General features: G+C 42.5%; 1 protein-coding gene across 1 annotated transcript in view; it reads left to right on the forward strand.

The window, feature by feature from the left end:
- MYCBP2 (MYC binding protein 2) overlaps positions 1-17,273 on the forward strand; it is a 187,656-nt gene that overhangs the window by 152,333 nt on the left and 18,050 nt on the right. The window contains exons 62-73 of the mRNA XM_066618790.1: positions 90-239; positions 383-543; positions 1,029-1,185; positions 3,133-3,357; positions 3,823-3,888; positions 5,226-5,465; positions 8,062-8,160; positions 10,351-10,431; positions 11,888-12,154; positions 12,720-13,003; positions 13,213-13,309; positions 15,706-15,825. Coding sequence (XP_066474887.1) covers positions 90-239; positions 383-543; positions 1,029-1,185; positions 3,133-3,357; positions 3,823-3,888; positions 5,226-5,465; positions 8,062-8,160; positions 10,351-10,431; positions 11,888-12,154; positions 12,720-13,003; positions 13,213-13,309; positions 15,706-15,825 — 1,947 coding nt within the window. The remainder of the gene's footprint in view (positions 1-89; positions 240-382; positions 544-1,028; positions 1,186-3,132; positions 3,358-3,822; positions 3,889-5,225; positions 5,466-8,061; positions 8,161-10,350; positions 10,432-11,887; positions 12,155-12,719; positions 13,004-13,212; positions 13,310-15,705; positions 15,826-17,273) is intronic.

Consider the following 17,273-nt stretch of genomic DNA (forward strand, 5'->3'; position numbering starts at 1 on the left):
TCCCTGTGAAATAGTCATGGAATCCCATTATTAGGTTCTCTACAGTATCTGTTTCTTGCGATTTAAACTGTACCACTTTCTGTTTCTAGGCTTTTAACTGGCTTCTCTGCAATGTCATTCAAACAACTTCTCTTCATGACATTCTTTGGCATTTTGTGGCTTCTCTTACTCCTGCCCCTGTGGAACCTGAGGAAGAAGAGGATGAAGAGAATAAAGCAAATAAAGAAAATGCAGGACAAGTAAGCTGAACCACTTAAACTAGTAAACTAGATTGCAGCCAAAAGGCATCCAGTAGAAACAAGGAAAATGTTGGGAAGAGCTAGACTATTAATTGCAGCGATTTAAATTACTGCATGTTACTTGTGGTGTTTTGAATTTATAGGAAAAGGATACAAGAGTTTGTGAACACCCTTTGTCAGACATAGTAATAGCCGGTGAGGCTGCTCATCCTTTACCCCACACTTTTCACCGCCTGCTGCAGACAATCTCTGACCTCATGATGTCACTCCCAAGTGGAAGTTCATTACAGCAGATGGCTCTGAGGTAGGTACTAAATACAGAAAATCTCTGAAAGTATCTGAGCAGTGAGAAGTTTAAATGAAACTTAAAACTTTGTAATATACAGTTGGGACCTCGGTATCTGCGGGGATCTGTTCTTGAACCCCCTCCCCCGAAGAGCTACTGGGGGAGCCCTCCCAGGCCTCAGAATGCCTTAAAAGGCATGAAAACGTCACTTCTGGTTTCCCAAAGGAAACAGGAAGTAGTGGGATTTTTTGGACGCAACAGCTATTCTGAAGCTGCAGAGGCTGCAGGAGCACAATCTTGGCGACGTCGTTGCTGCCTTCACTCCTCCCCATCCCTTAAGGGGGCAGACACAGGACTTCCCTTGGCTGGTGGTTCATGCCCCACCAGTTTGGGAACCTCTGTACTAGAGCAATGTCTTTTTTCAGGTTCTGCATGAAGTGTGCTCTGGTGGTGTTCTCATAGTTACTTTTTTCAAGGTTGGTTACTTTTAACTTGTTTTTCAGATGCTGGAGCCTCAAATTCAAGCAGTCAGACCATCAGTTCCTGCATCAGAGCAATGTCTTTCACCACATTAATAACATTTTGTCCAAATCTGATGATGGAGATAGCGAAGAAAGTTTTAGTATCAGCGTACAGTCTGGGTTTGACGCTATGAATCAGGTAAGATATCTCCACGTTTAATAAAAGCTACACATCAGCATATGTTTCTAGTATAAATAGGTGCAATCTCTTAAAACATAGTTTTCTGCAGTGTTTTGTTTTACCGGTGGATATTTCCCCTGAACGTATTAAAAGCACATTCAGATTGTAATGCATAACTTAATGGCATTGAATTGTTTCACATGATTTGGGCATGCCAGGGATGGGCAAATCCAGCACGGCTTGACTCGAGTCTAGAGTGTTTGTCCCCCAAACGCGACTCAAAAACAAGCCATACTGGGGGTGCTTTCCAGATCGCTGAGTCACCCCTTTACGATTCAAGATTTGAGTTGAATCCCCCCCCTTTAAAAAGCCCACTGTGGAAAAGATGGGGCTGCTGCTGAGGGGTGTGTGTGTTACAGAGTTCTCTTTACTTACTTCCCTGATCTCCCCACCCATCTGAAAACATGGCAGGATGGGTGGGAGGTACTGAATGAGAGCAGAACAGAAGCAGCAAGAGCAAGGAGGGTCAGGTGCAGCAGCTGCAAAGTTTACCGGGATGATCCAATCCTTTGCAGCTCTATTCAGAAGTAGTCCCATTTGCGCTGGTCATTCAGTGGGAATTCCTCCTCCCAAGTAACAATGGAGCTCACAGCAGCTATGTGATTGGAAAGTGTGATTGCTACAACCCCCCCCCCCGCCCTGCTTCCCCACCCCCTTTTTCCCTGGATTTCTCCAGCCAATTTGAAGGCAAGGACCCCCTTGGGATTCTCCTCCTGCCCTCTCTCAGCCAAAGAAAATACCAAACTTCCCATCTTGTGTTCAAGATTATCCATTCCTTCCTTCCTTCCTATCAGAGATGAGCAAAAGAGCTTTCTCCCCCCTCCTGCTCAGATGCATTAACCCAAGGCTTTTCAAACTGTGGCATTGTAACACCCCAGTCTGAGGACCCCAGCCTCTTTCCCCTTAAGGAGCGGGGGGCAGCAAGGAGACAGTGGTGCGGTCCCCAGGATTGTGCCGCTCAGGGGGCTGCAAGAGCTTGGCTGTACTTACCAGAGCCTCCTGCAGCCTCCCAGGAGTGCGGGGAGCCCTGTGCAAGTGTCTGCAGGGCTCCCCAAAGCTTTCGAAGTGAAAGTGGAGTGATCATGTCCCACCTCTGCTAAACCTAAAGTGAAGCGCGATCGCTCCACTTTCACTTTTGAAGCATCGGGGAGCCCTGCAGATAGTCACGCAGGGCTTCCCGCACCTGCAGGAAGCTGCAGGAGGCTCTGTTAAGTGCAGCCAAGTTCCTGCAGCCCCCTGAGCGACGCAATCCTGCAATTGTGTCGCTGCCTTCCCCCCGCCCCCACTGCTTCCCCCCCTGGCGAGAACTTAGAGTGGTTTTCAAACACCGAGAGAATTTGAAAACCTCTGCATTAATCCTTCCCTGCCTTGTGGATGGAAACTCCCTGCGTGTCGCCCAGTCTGAATTATGGCCCCACAAGGTTTTTCACGTCCCAAAACAGTAAACAAGCCTATCCAGACACAGGTCTACATGCATGGGGACGAGTGCCAAGTCAAGACGGCCCTGACTCAAGCATTTTTCCAAGTCTCTTCCACATGTGCGACTCACAAGTCAATGAAAAATGCACATTTTGGGGAGTCAAGTTCCTAACTGTGAGGCATGCTATCTAGGCAATACCAGTGTTGATAAGAGAGTATATTTTATTAATTGGGGAGGGAGGCAGAGTCTGAAACTTTCTTTCAAAACAGCTTTCCTAATCAGTTCTTGCACTTTGCCTTGTGTACATTGATTGGGGAGTGGGATACCACACTCTAATATGGACTTCCATTTCTTGTCCTGCCATATGTACAAGTCTTTTCTTTCACTGTCAGTGTTCTATTAAATTTGTTTGTACCACTAAAGTGACTAGTACTTTTTCGCTTGTGAATTGTCTCTTTGACTCTGAAATATCACTCTTTTGACAGGAATCATGTATAGTAATTTGTCTAAAAGACCTGACTAGCATAGTTGATATTAAAACTTCGAGCCGACCCGCCATGATTGGCAGTTTGACAGATGGGTCAACTGAAACTTTCTGGGAATCAGGAGATGAAGATAAAAACAAGACAAAAAACATTACAATTAATTGTGTCAAAGGAATTAATGTTCGCTATGTGTCTGTCCATGTTGACAACTCACGGGATCTTGGGGTAAGAGTTAAATCTCATTCTTTGAAATGTTCCCAGGTGCATTCTGATTAAGCAAGGAATTAAAGAGCTTCCATTTTTTTCTTGCTAAAACCGTTACGTTGAGAGAGTGAACTTGTTTAAAAAATCATACATTAGAAAATGGAAGGATGGTCAATCCACTGACCCAAAAAATTATCCTAAAATCATTACCATAGATGTCAGATGTTGTAGAGGTCGGGGTGTGATATGAACAATGTATAGCAAATAGATCAGATTGGTTCAAGCAAGTTAGCCAGCATGAACAACGAAATGCTGCACCCTAAAGATTTAACATCCTTTCAGCAGCACAGTGTTTCATTGTTGCCAAACATGCCGTTTTTCACTGTCTTCCTAAATATAACACACTTTATTCATGTGCTTTATGTTAAAACATGGAATCGTTGCTATATAGGCATCTGAAAACTTTTTCTCTTTTCCTTTTTGAAGAACAAAGTTACTTCAATGACCTTTTTAATTGGCAAAACAGTGGAAGATCTTTGCAGGATAAAACAGGTAAATAATTAAACCATTTATTGCAATTATGAATAGCATACATCTTGATGTGTAAAATCATTCTGTGCATACAGTACCATTTGAGAAGACAGTTTTACAAATTGATCTCCATGACAGAGAAGACTTCTTTGCACTGTTTCTTTTTTGTATCAGAAGAAGAAGCAACTAGATGTGAGAAAGAATTAACACCTTTTCTCCCTTCTTTTAGCAACTCGAAAAGACTTGAGTCACAAGTCTTTTTGTTACATGTGACATGCACTGCTGCTGGGTTTCGTGTGTGTAGGAAGTCTCTTTAAACACTCTCCTGCTGTCCCCATCCCATCTGTAAGCAGGGCAAGAAGGGGTGGGACAAACTGCCTGAGAAGGGGGACAGAATGGTAAGAGGGAGGAGGGTTATGCGCAGCAGCAGCTGCGAAGTTTGCCAGGACAACCCAGTCCTTTGCAGCTCTACTCAGAAGTAGTCCCATTTGCACTGGTCATTCAGTAGGGTCTCCTCATCCAGAGTAACAACAGCACTTACAGCAGCCATGCAGTTGGAGAGTGTGATTGCTGCGACCCCCTTCCCCACTTCCCCACCACCTTTTTCCCTGGGCTTCTCCAGTCAATTCCAATGCAAGAACCCCTTTGGGCTCCTCCTCCTGCCTTCCCTTATCCAAAGAAAAAAATTAGACTGCCAATCCTTCTTCCAATGATCATCAGTTCCTTCAGAGATGGGCAAGAAAGCCCACTCCTGTCTCCCCCCTCCTGCTTGGATGCAAAAGCAAAACATTAACCCTTCCCTGCCTCTTGGCTGGAACTTCCCTGCTGCTCGCCTGGTCTGAATGATGGCCCAATGAGGTCTTTCATGCCACAAAAAAGTAAGCAAGCACACCCAGACACAGATTTGTCTGCATGCATGGTACCAAGTGCCAAGTCAGTGGCCTCAGATTTGAGTCAATTTCAAGTCATTGGCGCAGCTGACTTAAGTGTACATGAGTCAGCAAAAAACGCTGATTTTCGCAACTCGTACTCAAGTCACCTGATTCGACTTCCCATCCCTGCTATTCACGTGCAAGCCCCCCTGGGGTTTTAAAGCAGAGCAAAATAGTAAAACTGGAATGTTAAATAATATCCAAAAACTAAAACATATCAACAGAAACATCATAGCAGGAAGAGCAAAATAAATCAGATTCCAGACAGCAGAACAAAACCAAACTTTGAAAACGAAATATTCATCAGCTGTCTCTGAACATGAATGTGTGAACCAATCCATTAGATCTGTTATTTGCTAGTTACTTACATATATGTTACTTAGGTAATGTATTTCCTATAAATCTGTCCATCTTTTTGTGCTCTAGGTTGACTTGGATTCCCGACATATTGGCTGGGTAACAAGTGAGCTTCCCGGGGGAGATAATCACATCATCAAAATTGAATTGAAGGGACCAGAGAATACTCTTAGAGTTAGGCAAGTGAAAGTACTGGGATGGAAAGATGGTGAAAGCATCAAAATAGCAGGCCAGATCTCAGCAAGTGTTGCTCAGCAAAGGAATTGTGAAGCTGAGACGCTACGAGTCTTCCGACTCATTACATCTCAGGTGAGATACTGAATTGCATTGTACAAATTCACTTTCAGCATTGTTAATCAAACCAAATATTTGAAAGTAGCTGGAGTAATTCCATTTCTAAGACTTAAGCAAGTCCGGACTTGCTTGGATGGGAAGCAGCAAGGGAACCCTCTTTATGCCGCTCTGAGCTCCTATACAAATGTAAAAAAAGAAACAACTTTTTAAAATTAAGATTTTGTTTGTTACAGATTGTCTCAACATTTATTTGTTGGTTTTAAGTTTTGAATTGTGCAACATTCAGAAATACCTACTATGCTTCAGGCTACAATTTGCAGACTTTCTCTGCTAATCATTTTTCTTGTGTGACTCTATTGTGTACACATCCTCTGCACTTCTTTTTTCAACAAAGCCTACACATTTTAAGCAAATGCATTCTTCAAATTGTTCCTGTTTTTGAGTGTCTTTTTTTTCAGAGTGTTCTTTTTAGCACAGATTCTGTGCTTTGTTGTGGGCAGTACCTTATAATAGGAATATATTGCATTTGTGCAATAGACTGCATTCATGTACATACATTCGAGTACATACATACTTGGTACTCAGACTTACTTCTGAGTGAACATGCATAAGATTGTGCTATAACTAATCACTCCATGTACTTCACAAAGTGGGGTGTAATGCACAAAAACCTATTCAGACATAAATTGGCTAGTCTAAGGTACTACAAGATTGTGTGTTGTGTTTGCTGCAGCAGATTAACAGGGTTGCCCATCTAGAAGTTGAAATAATCATGGCCTCTAATTGATATTAATGTACTGATTGCAAATGAAAATGTAAATACTGTATAAACATCTTCTGTCACTTTTTTTAAATACTAGTACCAAATACAGCATTAAAACAGCTTGATCTGTTCAAGTGGTTGGCAACCTTCAGTCTTGAAAGACTATGGTATAAGCCTACAGCACCCAGTATTCCCAAGTGGTCTCCCATCCAAGTACTAACCAGGCCTGACCCTGCTTAGCTTCCAAGATCAGATGAGATTGGGCATGATCTGTTCAAACAGAAAGTTATAGCCTTTTTTGTGCTGTTATTCCAGTCAAGTGTGATGTTTCGAAACACTCAGTTTCAGTGCAAGTTCTTTGTTTATTTGTAGATCAGATCAGAACCTTTATTGGCATAGACAGACAATACAATGAAGTACAATGCATAAAAACAATGCATAAAAGGGCAACTAAAAGTTCCCTTATCCAGTTCTCCATAAAAAGCAAAATTATACTTTGTATAATTGTACTTTATGTGAGACCCAGTTCAAAGCTTTAAGGCTCAAGAATGAATGCCAGCGTTTCACTGTGCCTCTGAATAATAGAATTAACATAATTGATTACTTTCTTATTTAACTACTTATTGGTGCCTGTTAACAAATAAAGAATTTTATCAAAATTGGACCAACCAGAGTGACCAGAGAGAAACAAATTTAGGTAATATAAGCGCAGATCCTGGTACCAAGTTCACTGTAAAAGCATATGCTATAAGAATTCAGCCACCCCCAAACCACATGCACACACCCTCATCTCTGCAGCAAGTCCGCTGTATCTGCCACTCAAGACATTAGAAGGCACAACATTACATCTGGCCAGGGTAAATAGCCTTCAATCTTGGATGGATGGATGTTCCAAGAAATCTGACCTCCTGCCATAAGAGAACTGCAGTTGAAAGTATCAAGGGAAACAAATCTCGAAGGCGGTATCATGCAGGACTTGCCTCCCCATACCCTGTAGCCTTACTTTCAATATACTGAATACTTGGGTTGGAGATAATGAGCCCAATAGATTTGGTGATAGACCCACGATCCATATTTTCTTAATAAACAAAGCAAAACTGACAAAGGTATAGGATCAGATAGCAAGGCCTGGAGTAATATATCCTGGTCTGAAAGGTAACAGATCCTCACGCAGAATTTAAAAAATCGTAGCCAGACCAAAATCTCTAGTCTCTGCTATCCCGCTTGGAGACATCGGGCCGCATAGGATACACAGTGTGGGACTTCACATATCTTAAATAAAAGCTGCACCAGCATCCTCTTCACTGAGTTGTTAAATGCCAACATCCAAATAGAAATGCTGTATAAAAGCCACGAGATGGATTTGTTTATTTGTAGTCAGCATTTAGTTAGCTAATGCAAATTGTTTTGCCAAAATATTGCAACACAAAAATGGAGGTGCATAAAATGTTGAAAATCAGTGTTTCTCAACCAGTATTAGGCATACCACCAGTGGTATTTGGGGTGGTGTCCAGTTGGACCCCCAGACTCCTGGGGCCCTTCAGCGAGATCAGCGACATGATGCGATAAAGAGTGGTAAGAGGCTCAACAGGCAGAGCTCCAGCGAGCGCTTTTCATGTGTCTAAAAAATCCCTCCCCTCCCAACCATCCTGAGTCTCTTACTGGTGTTTGTCATGTTGCATGTGATCTCCCAATCCAGAAGTAACTGGCAATGACATCATCACCAGCTAAGTCTGCTGGTACTTCCAATAGGTGGACCATGCGAAGTAGTATGTTGGGGGACAAATGTTGATAAACACTGCTGTAGATTATACCTATTGTATTGTTTCTTTCATGTTACCCCAACAGGTGTTTGGAAAACTCATATCTGGCGATGCTGAACCAACCCCAGAGCAAGAAGAAAAAGCTTTACTATCTTCACCTGAAGGAGAAGAAAAAGTACACAATGTATTTATTTATATTTTACAATTACTATGATCCGAAAACAAATAGTATTCTTTCAGATCTTAATTTTTCCATGTCAGACCACGTTCCCCTTACACTGTTGAAACAGTTCATCAGTGGTCTGCCAACACACTATTCAAAAGTGCTTTTGTAAAAAGTTTTGCTAGTAATGTTGGGTGCCTACATAAATGCTGAATCTATACAGATTTCGCGGGATTGCTAAAGTAATTCCAGGACACAAAGAATGTTTGGCAACCCTAAGCGAATTTGTTTGTTTGATCCAAAAGTTCTCTTTGGCTAGCAGAAAGCCTCTTCTACTCACAGAACAATTTCCAGTGATGCCAAATAGTGTTGTGTGAGGAAAAATTAACCCCAAATCCAGATGAAGTATTCTGTTTACGCAAGCTTTTTGAAAACCCTTTTTTATTGCCCTCTAGTGTTTGTATTCTTAAAGCATTATCATTTTTGTTCACAGTGTTTCTTGTCCTGTAATTCAACCATACCTTGTGATTCTGTACTGGAAAGAAATCTTCCGCTAGCACTGTGCATGAAGTAGCACAGAGTAATTTTCTCCTGTTAATTGTCCTTTGGAAACAAGCCCATTTTAAAGTTTTCATTTGCATTGAATGAACCACTATAACTACTTGCAGTCATTGCAGAAAACTATTCCCTAAGGCAGTGATATTCAGACTGGGGCGCCTGAGGGCCCTGGCCTCTTTCCCTTTAAGGGGCAGGGGCAGGAGAGAAGGCAGCTACACGATCCCCAGGATCGTGTTGCTAACGGGACAGCAGGGACTGGGATGCACTCACCCTTGCGCAAGTGTCTGCAGGGTTCCCCTGGTCGTCGGAAGTGAAAGTGGAGCACTTGCGTCCACTTCCTGTTTGCAGAGGTGGAGCACAGTCGCTCCACTGTCACTTCTGCTGACCTGGGGAGCCCTACAGACGCTCACGCAGGGCTCCCCGCACCCCAGTACGGCTGCTGCAGGGACTGGTGAGTGCACCCCAGTCCCTGCCCCGTTAGCTATGCGTTTCTGGGAATTGTCGCTGCCTTCCCCTAGCCCCCGCTGCCTCTCCCACCCCCACAAGGACTTACAGTGGTTTTCGAACTCCCTGAAAGTTTGAAAACTTCTGCCCTAAGAAGTTGGTGTATACTTAGGCCATAATCCATGGAAATATTATGTGCATACGCAACAGAATATTTTAAAGTGTGCAGTGGCTTATCTCCTCAGCAGTGATAACTTCTCAATCAGTATCAAGCGCAACTTCAACTGTAGACATGCTTTTGCTCCATTTGGGCTTGTTGCTGCTGTGGAACACAACCTTTGTCTTTAAGTTTTGGCTTTGAAATTGTAAGGAAAAGCTTTCAGTGTTGTTGTTTTTTTTGCTTGAATGTCCTTTCAGGCATTGATTCAGTGTGAAAGCTCTTGCATACACAAGACATGAGGTTATCAGTTTTGCCAGTTTATGATTTTCTAGATTCTGCAAAATGATGCTAAAATTGTCCCTGCCCAAGACATTAGCTGCACAAATACTAATTGTGCATACATATCAAAACAGCAACAGAAGCTAGTCTCATGCTATTGCCCGCCAATAAGCTTCCTATAACAGCTTTTTCCAAAGGAAAAGTCATCTTTTGCCTCTGATCTCCAAATTAGGAAGTTTTGATGACTGTCTGGGACTCTGAATAATATCCCTTGCTATTTAGAGTGCTGAACACTCTTGTTCCTTCTGTAGTTCTTTGAAGCCCTCTCTGTTGAAGTCTTTCCAATGATTGTTAGTGTGTTACTTCCTCAGGAAGATTAGCAACATATCACCTAGATAGGGAGAGGTAGCCCAACATTCTACAATTGGAATTAGCAGTTTCACCAAGTTACTTTCCTAAAACTTTGTGTGTACTTGTTCTTGCAGAATATTTCAGTGGTACATGTAAAAATAGATGAATACTGTTTTCTGGAGGATTAAATGCACACAGGACAGTATGTGTTTTTCTGTCTGCTTAAGTTCTGTATTGCCTATATTTATTTAAAAGAGAAAGAAAACACATGTTTGAATTTATTTTAGTTAAATTTTCTTTTCCGAAATGGTAACATGCATAAGGGAAAAAACCCGCTGAAATGTTAAGCAGGTTTTCACATGACAGAAATCAAATGTGAAACACCTGTTCACATCAAATATTAATATTTTTGTTTAAAGGCTACTTCAGATGCAGACCTGAAAGAGCATATGGTTGGAATAATATTCAGCAGAAGTAAACTGACAAATTTACAAAAGCAGGTTTGTATGCTTTAATAATTAATTTTTACAGCACTAAATATTTTGTGCACATTTTTATATGCATGACTTTCAAGACAGAGGGTATAGCATGACACGGGTAAGAGGATAGAGCCTATTCAGCTAAGAACTAGTGCTGCAGACCTCCCCCAAAGGAGCATTTGACTATCCACAGGTTCCAAATCCATGGGGTGGGTCCAACGTGTACCCTCTGGAGAGTGTTCCAAGGCCCATGGAGACCACAGCCTCCACAGTCCTCAGAAGTCCTTCTAGTGCATCCAAAGGGCCAAAAATCACAATTTCCGGTTTTTAGCATCCCCAACCTTCAGAAGGTACTCCGAACGCCACTAGAGCGGAGCAGAGGATTTCAGGTGCCCAAACCCATGGATTTCGGTATCCATGGGGGTTCATGGAACTTTCCCTGAGGATACTGAGGGTCCACTATATTGCACATACCTACATGATCAACCCTATTTGTACAGAATGACAGTGACCCTCAGTACATCTTTCCAGCAGCAGCCAATTTGAAAAGGGGAAGAGAAAATGAAAGGGAAATAGTGTTACATGTATTCACTCTAAAACTACCCAGTTATCTTGGCAGTTTTGTGTATTTATGAGAGAGAGAGAGAGAGAGAGAGAGAGAGAGAGAGAGAGAACACACAGTTTAAAAGCACTTCAGTGGGGATTGTGGTTTTTTATAATACTTGAGTATTTTAACTTAGGGTCAGTTCATTCAGTACCTTTGCATGTACGCTTTACAGGGATATGTTGGGACAAGCAAGCATCAGCATCCCTGGATCTTCTAGGGCCCTCAAAAGGGACCCACTGTTGGTCTATGACACTGCTGTTGCTTCCATTGCTTTCATGTGGTACTAGTGGTGTGATTCATTTGGTGCTAGCCACAGTTGGGTATTCATGGAGGGCAGTTGCTGAGGGCCCTCTGAAACATGGAACTAGCGCTACTTGGGCTTACCTGCCACCTCCTACAACACATAGAACATTTTTTATGAAGTGACTCCTGTGTACTTCCATTCATATCAAAACATACTCCACCCACCTTCTTTTTCAGCAAATGGATTATGTGGACAAAGCGTACTCTCGTAAATATATGCATATAGGCATTGGTTCATTCAAAATGTTCTACAGATTGCAAGAGGGATCATGAGTGCCCAATCCTTGCTCTTAATATACCCTGCATAACATAGTGTAAACAAACTCTTAGTTCTGCTCTGTTGAGAAGCATGTTTCTGTTATCTTTCTGGAAACTTTTGCATATGCAATTTGCTAAGAGTATAACAATTAAAAAGCTGATGTAGAGTTAAGACCATAATTCATGAGAGGACTAATCAAAAGGACTTATAACTCATGTTCCTATTTCTTATTATATTGGAGTCATACTATGTCTCACTGCAGCTTGCCTTTGTTACATGTCTTTTGTGCCTGTTTTTTCCATGTTTAGGTTTGTGCTCACATTGTACAAGCAATCCGAATGGAAGCAACACGTGTGCGTGAAGAATGGGAGCATGCAATTTCTAGCAAGGAGAATGCTAATTCTCAGCCCAATGATGAAGATGCCTCCTCTGATGCTTACTGTTTTGAGTTACTGTCCATGGTGCTGGCACTGAGTGGTTCAAATGTAGGGCGTCAGTATTTGGCTCAACAACTGACTTTGCTTCAAGATCTCTTCTCATTGCTACATACTGCTTCTCCCAGAGTTCAGAGGCAGGTTAGTACAAAACCTGTCACGTATTACAGAGGCTACACGTTCAAGTTTTAAAAGCTTAAAATCTATAGCAGTGGTTCCCAATCTTTTGCACCCTGCAACCTACCTCATTTGGCCAATGATCCTGATGGTACCAGGAAAGGCCCCAGAGGTCTCTTCTGGGTCAGGCCTGACTTGCTACCCACTCTACAGGCCTCCAAGTGACCTGCAGAAGCCTCTGTAAACTACTTCCAGTTTTCGGAGGCAAACCAGAATCTGCCTTCCAAAACTCGGAAGTTACTTTCAGAGGCTTCTGCAGGCCATTTTGAGGCCTGTAGAGTGGATTGCAGGCCAGGCGCAACTTAGAAGAGGCCTCTGGGACCTCCTCACACCTCCAGAATGGCTCCAGTTTGGAGTCAAACAAAGGCAGGAGTGGGTGGGAGGGCCCATCTTGCATGGGCTCACAACCCACTAGTGGGTTGTAACCCATAGTTTGGGAAACCCTGGTCTATAAGTTACGTAGATTATGATGCTTTGATTTTGGAAAAAAAAAAATAGATAACTGTGTTTCTTTGGATGCTTTTCCTAGGTAACATCCTTACTGAGGCGTGTGCTACCTGAAGTTACCCCTAGTCGCTTGGCTAGTATCATAGGGGTCAAAGCACTACCTCCAGCAGATATAAGTGATATCATTCATTCAACAGAGAAAGGAGATTGGAGTAAGCTGGGTATCTTGGACATGTTTCTTGGATGTATTGCCAAAGCACTCACTGTACAGCTAAAGGCCAAAGGAACCACTATAACCGGTACAGCTGGTACTGCAGCTGGCAAGGGAGTTACTACAGTTACATTACCAATGATTTTCAATTCCAGGTTAGTAGAAGTTGTACTTGTAACATTTAAGACACAATCTCGACAATTTTACAATAAATAGATAAAAAGTTGTTTTATCTTTTTAAAAAGTGTTCAAAAGCATGTCCTTGTCATTTCTAACTGACTGTACTGTTGAAGTAAAACATAAATTTTACTCTGTATGACCCTTTAAATTCTTTCAACTGTATTATCATTTTTCCTCTCACTAGCTATCTTAGACGCAGTGAAAGCCATTGGTGGATGAAGGGCTCAACTCCAACACAGATTTCAGAGATTATTATTAAACTCATTAAAGATATGGCAGCTGTAAGTCTTCAACATCTGAATTCTTGCTCCTTTTTGTCTCCATTAACACAGATGCAGAACAGTGAAAAGAAACCATAATATTCTAAATCATAATTTTAAAATCTAAACATTTGCACCTTTTTCCTACCTCTAATTTGATCAGTTGAGGAAAGTGAAATTATTTTTCAGATTTCTCTATCAAACCTGCCAGGTGGCTTCTTGAACACCATAGTTACAGTACAGCTGAAAAAGTTGACTAGAATTTTGTCTATGTTTTCTGCCATTGAATATAATTTATGTATTGATGCCATCAGTTTCCAAACGCTAATCAGATAAGGCAGGAAGATCTTTAAAGAGGCTTTTTCCCCTGCTGGTACATTTATGTATGCATGTCAGGCTGACTTCTACCTTGCTGATTTAGTTAGAGAATGAAATGAAGTCATGGTACCACATAGTTAATCAGATCTGGCAATCCTGCTTTTTTATGTGAGACATTTTTATCCCACCCTTCTGGCATGACAGGGGCAGGAGGGGAACACAACAGACATAAAACAATTTATGAAATAAACATTCAAGTAATTCACAGGATAATTCCAAATCACCCTAGTCACTCACCAGGGCTACCCTGGTCAACCTAGAAGCCTAATTCCCATCAGAGTCCAAAGTCTATCCCTCATGTTAGGGAAACTAGGCAGCAATACCTATAGAAGGCATCTCAGACAAGGGAGAGGGACTGAGTAAGTGCAGTTCACTCAGCCCTTGATGACATTATCAAGTGAAAACAATTTTCTTTTAAATTTTTGGTGAGGAAGTGACTGTGCTGCCTCCACACCAGAGGCACTCCTTGTCTTACTGTGTATCAGTACAGAAACATCTCAGATATGCATCTTAATGTAGTTGCTTCCTACTTATGTTGCATTATTATGACAATGTTTTTGGTGGAGTATGGAAGTATTAGTCTTCCAGGAAACTCTTCTTGACTCAGTATTTGACACATGAGGATCACATTTGACAAGTCCTGGTAAGACTTTGAGCTCCAGCTTGAAGTTCCTTAATAATAGGTTAATCCTAAGCATGTCTACTCAGAAGTTCTCTCATTGACTTCAGTGGGACATACTCTTAGGAAAGGTAGGATTGAAGCCTAAACTGAGTACTATCCTAATTGCACTTTCGACCAGTGCAGTGGCTACTGATTTGCCAAAGTGTCACTGATGGTAAAGCACGTTTGTGGCACCTGGAGAGAAGGCTGCACCAGCAAGGAGGCCTGCACTGCCCCACCAATGCTATATTCAGCCATTTGGCCAAACAGCTCAAGTTAGGTTATGCCAGGTGGCAGACGTGTGTGACTCCTCAGAGAGGTGTCAGAGAGGCGGGGTGGGGCAGGATCCTAACTCTTCTCCCAGTGTTAAACCATCTGGTCTTCCTGGATTTGCACCAGCTATATAGCCATTGCGGGCACAATTCTAACCCCTTATGTCAGTGCTTTCCAGCACTGGCATAGTGGTGCCAATGGAACGTGTGCTGCATCCTGCAGTTGGGTGTGACTCACGGAGGCCTCCTCAAAATGAGGGAATGTTTGTTCCCTTACCTCAGAGCTTCATTGCCCTTATGTCAGTGCTGGAAAGCACTGACATAAGGGGTTAGGATTGCGCCCTTAGTTATTTAATTTCCTTGGTAAACCACTTTGTGAAACCATATTTAATTCTGTTAATACAGCTGGCATGGTTACAAGAATCACAAAAGACAGCTTGGGGCTCAACATGGTGTCAGGGGAAAAATATCCTCTTACCTCAAGGGGACCTCCAACCACCTCCTAACCTGTGCTTTATACAGCACAGGCCATGCAGCCTGGCTATGCCGGCACAGGTTAGGATTGGGCTGTTGTTGCTGCATCTGAGTTGAGTCTTGCAATAACATCTAATTAGTAGTTTACAAATGTTTGAGCATTACATTTGACCAAGCACAGATTTCTTAAAAATTTATCAAGGTTAATGAGAGCTGGACCAAAAGTATCCTGCCTTGATACGTTTTTTGTATATTGTTCAGCTAGGTGGATTGTTCTTAGAATGAGTGTTTTTCTTTTCTCTAGAAGCAACCTGTCTGTGCAATCAGGTAGATAAACCATATATTTTATAAGACAAAAGGGAGCATATTTTATAATTATATTTTAATTTTAGCCTTATATTTTATAAAATGTCAGAACAAGATATAAAGCCAGGTTTCTTGCTCCAGAAAAAGGTTCTTGGTGCAAGAGTTGAGGCTCTTGGTGATTCTTTGGCCTTTGGGGAAGTGTATTTGATTGTGGTGATGCTTCCTTGTAAAAGGGGGTGGGATTTAGTTTTAATTTTCAGTTCTTCATGATAGTATTTATTAACACTCATGAGCTAAGGAAAAATTAAGTCCTCCTTGTTCCACAGGGTCATTTGTCTGAAGCTTGGTCCCGTGTAACAAAAAATGCTATCGCTGAAACAATCATTGCTTTGACAAAAATGGAAGAAGAATACAGATCACCAGTGCGGTGTATTGCAACCACACGGGTAAGAGAAGTTCATTTAGAGAAAGGTTGATGTACTGGGAAAAAAGTCTCATGATGGAAACATTGTATCTATTGTTGTTTCTCCTCTTAACAGAGCTTGATGTCACTCCGAAGGGTAAACATTGCACTTGGGAAAATGGATATTGTATTGCTATTAATACACTTAGGGCCCAATCCTATCCAACTTTCCAGAGCCAATGCAGCCCTGATGTAAGGGAACAAGCATTCCCTTACCTTGAGGAGGCCTCCATGACTACTTCACCACCACAGGATGGAGTGCACATGCTGTTGGCACAGCTGCATCAGTGCTGGAAAGATGGATAGAATTGGACCATTAGCAGATAAATAAAGCAATCAGTGGCATACTGGGAGGGGGGCAAGGGGACAAACGCCCTGGGACCAGGCTGGGGGTGACACCACGCCAGTATCCATTCCCCTGTGGAACCCCTCTCGCACCATTCAGGCACTCAGGTTCCAGAGGTGTTCTGAGGGCCAGGGAAGCAGTGCGCTGCCTCCCTGCCCCTCCAAAGGCCTTGTAAAAGCCTTGACGGGCTGAAAAACATTACTTCCAGTTTCACTGCGTAAACTGGGAATGACATTTTTCAGCCCTTAGGAGGCATTCTTAGAAGAAACCAGGGAAGCCTCCCCAGCCCTCAGAAGATCTTCTATGGGCTTGAAAACATCACTTCCAGTTTCCTCTGTGAAACCAGAAGTGATGTTTTTCAACCCTGCACACCTTCCCCAGGCCACCGCAAGGGAGGCAGAGGGTGGCAGCCCACCTGGCGGGGAGGTGGCACCTCGGCTTGTGGGGGGGGGTGCAGCAGCCTGCTGTCGTGGACCTGGGCAGTACTGGGGCCAGGATCACCTCTGATAATATAATAAATGTAGCCTTTCCTTGTATGGGAGGTGCCCAAGCCCAGTAATCATTTTGGATGCTGTGTTCTGCACCTTTTTCCCTCTAGTATCAATCTGCGTAACCAAAGAATTGTCTCAAGGAGAGCATATGCAGCATGTTGTTTAGTTTATTTAAAAGATGTATGTGCTGCCTTTCCTCTTAAAGAGTAATAATAACAGTATTTATATACCACTTTTCAACAAAAAGTTCCCAAAGCAGTTTACAGAAAAAAAAATCAAATAACTAATGGCTCTCTGTCCCAAAAGGGCTCACAATCTAAAAATATGCAACACCAGCAGACAGCCACTAGAAAAGACACTGCTGGGGGGGGAGGCAGTTACTCTCCCCCTGCTGAATAAAAGAGGAGCACCCACTTGAAAAAGTGCCTCTTACCAGTTAGCAGGGGTAAAGATGTAAGATCACCTTGAGTAAGATGCTCAAGGTGGCTTACAATCAATAAAATACAATTAAATCACAGATACAAAAACATTAAAATGAAGTGCATATAAAAGAGAGCAGAATTTAAAGAGGGAGACAGCTTACGCAGGGGGGGC

This window comes from Tiliqua scincoides, chromosome 3 (assembly GCF_035046505.1).
Source record: "Tiliqua scincoides isolate rTilSci1 chromosome 3, rTilSci1.hap2, whole genome shotgun sequence".
Classification (NCBI taxonomy): domain Eukaryota; kingdom Metazoa; phylum Chordata; class Lepidosauria; order Squamata; family Scincidae; genus Tiliqua; species Tiliqua scincoides.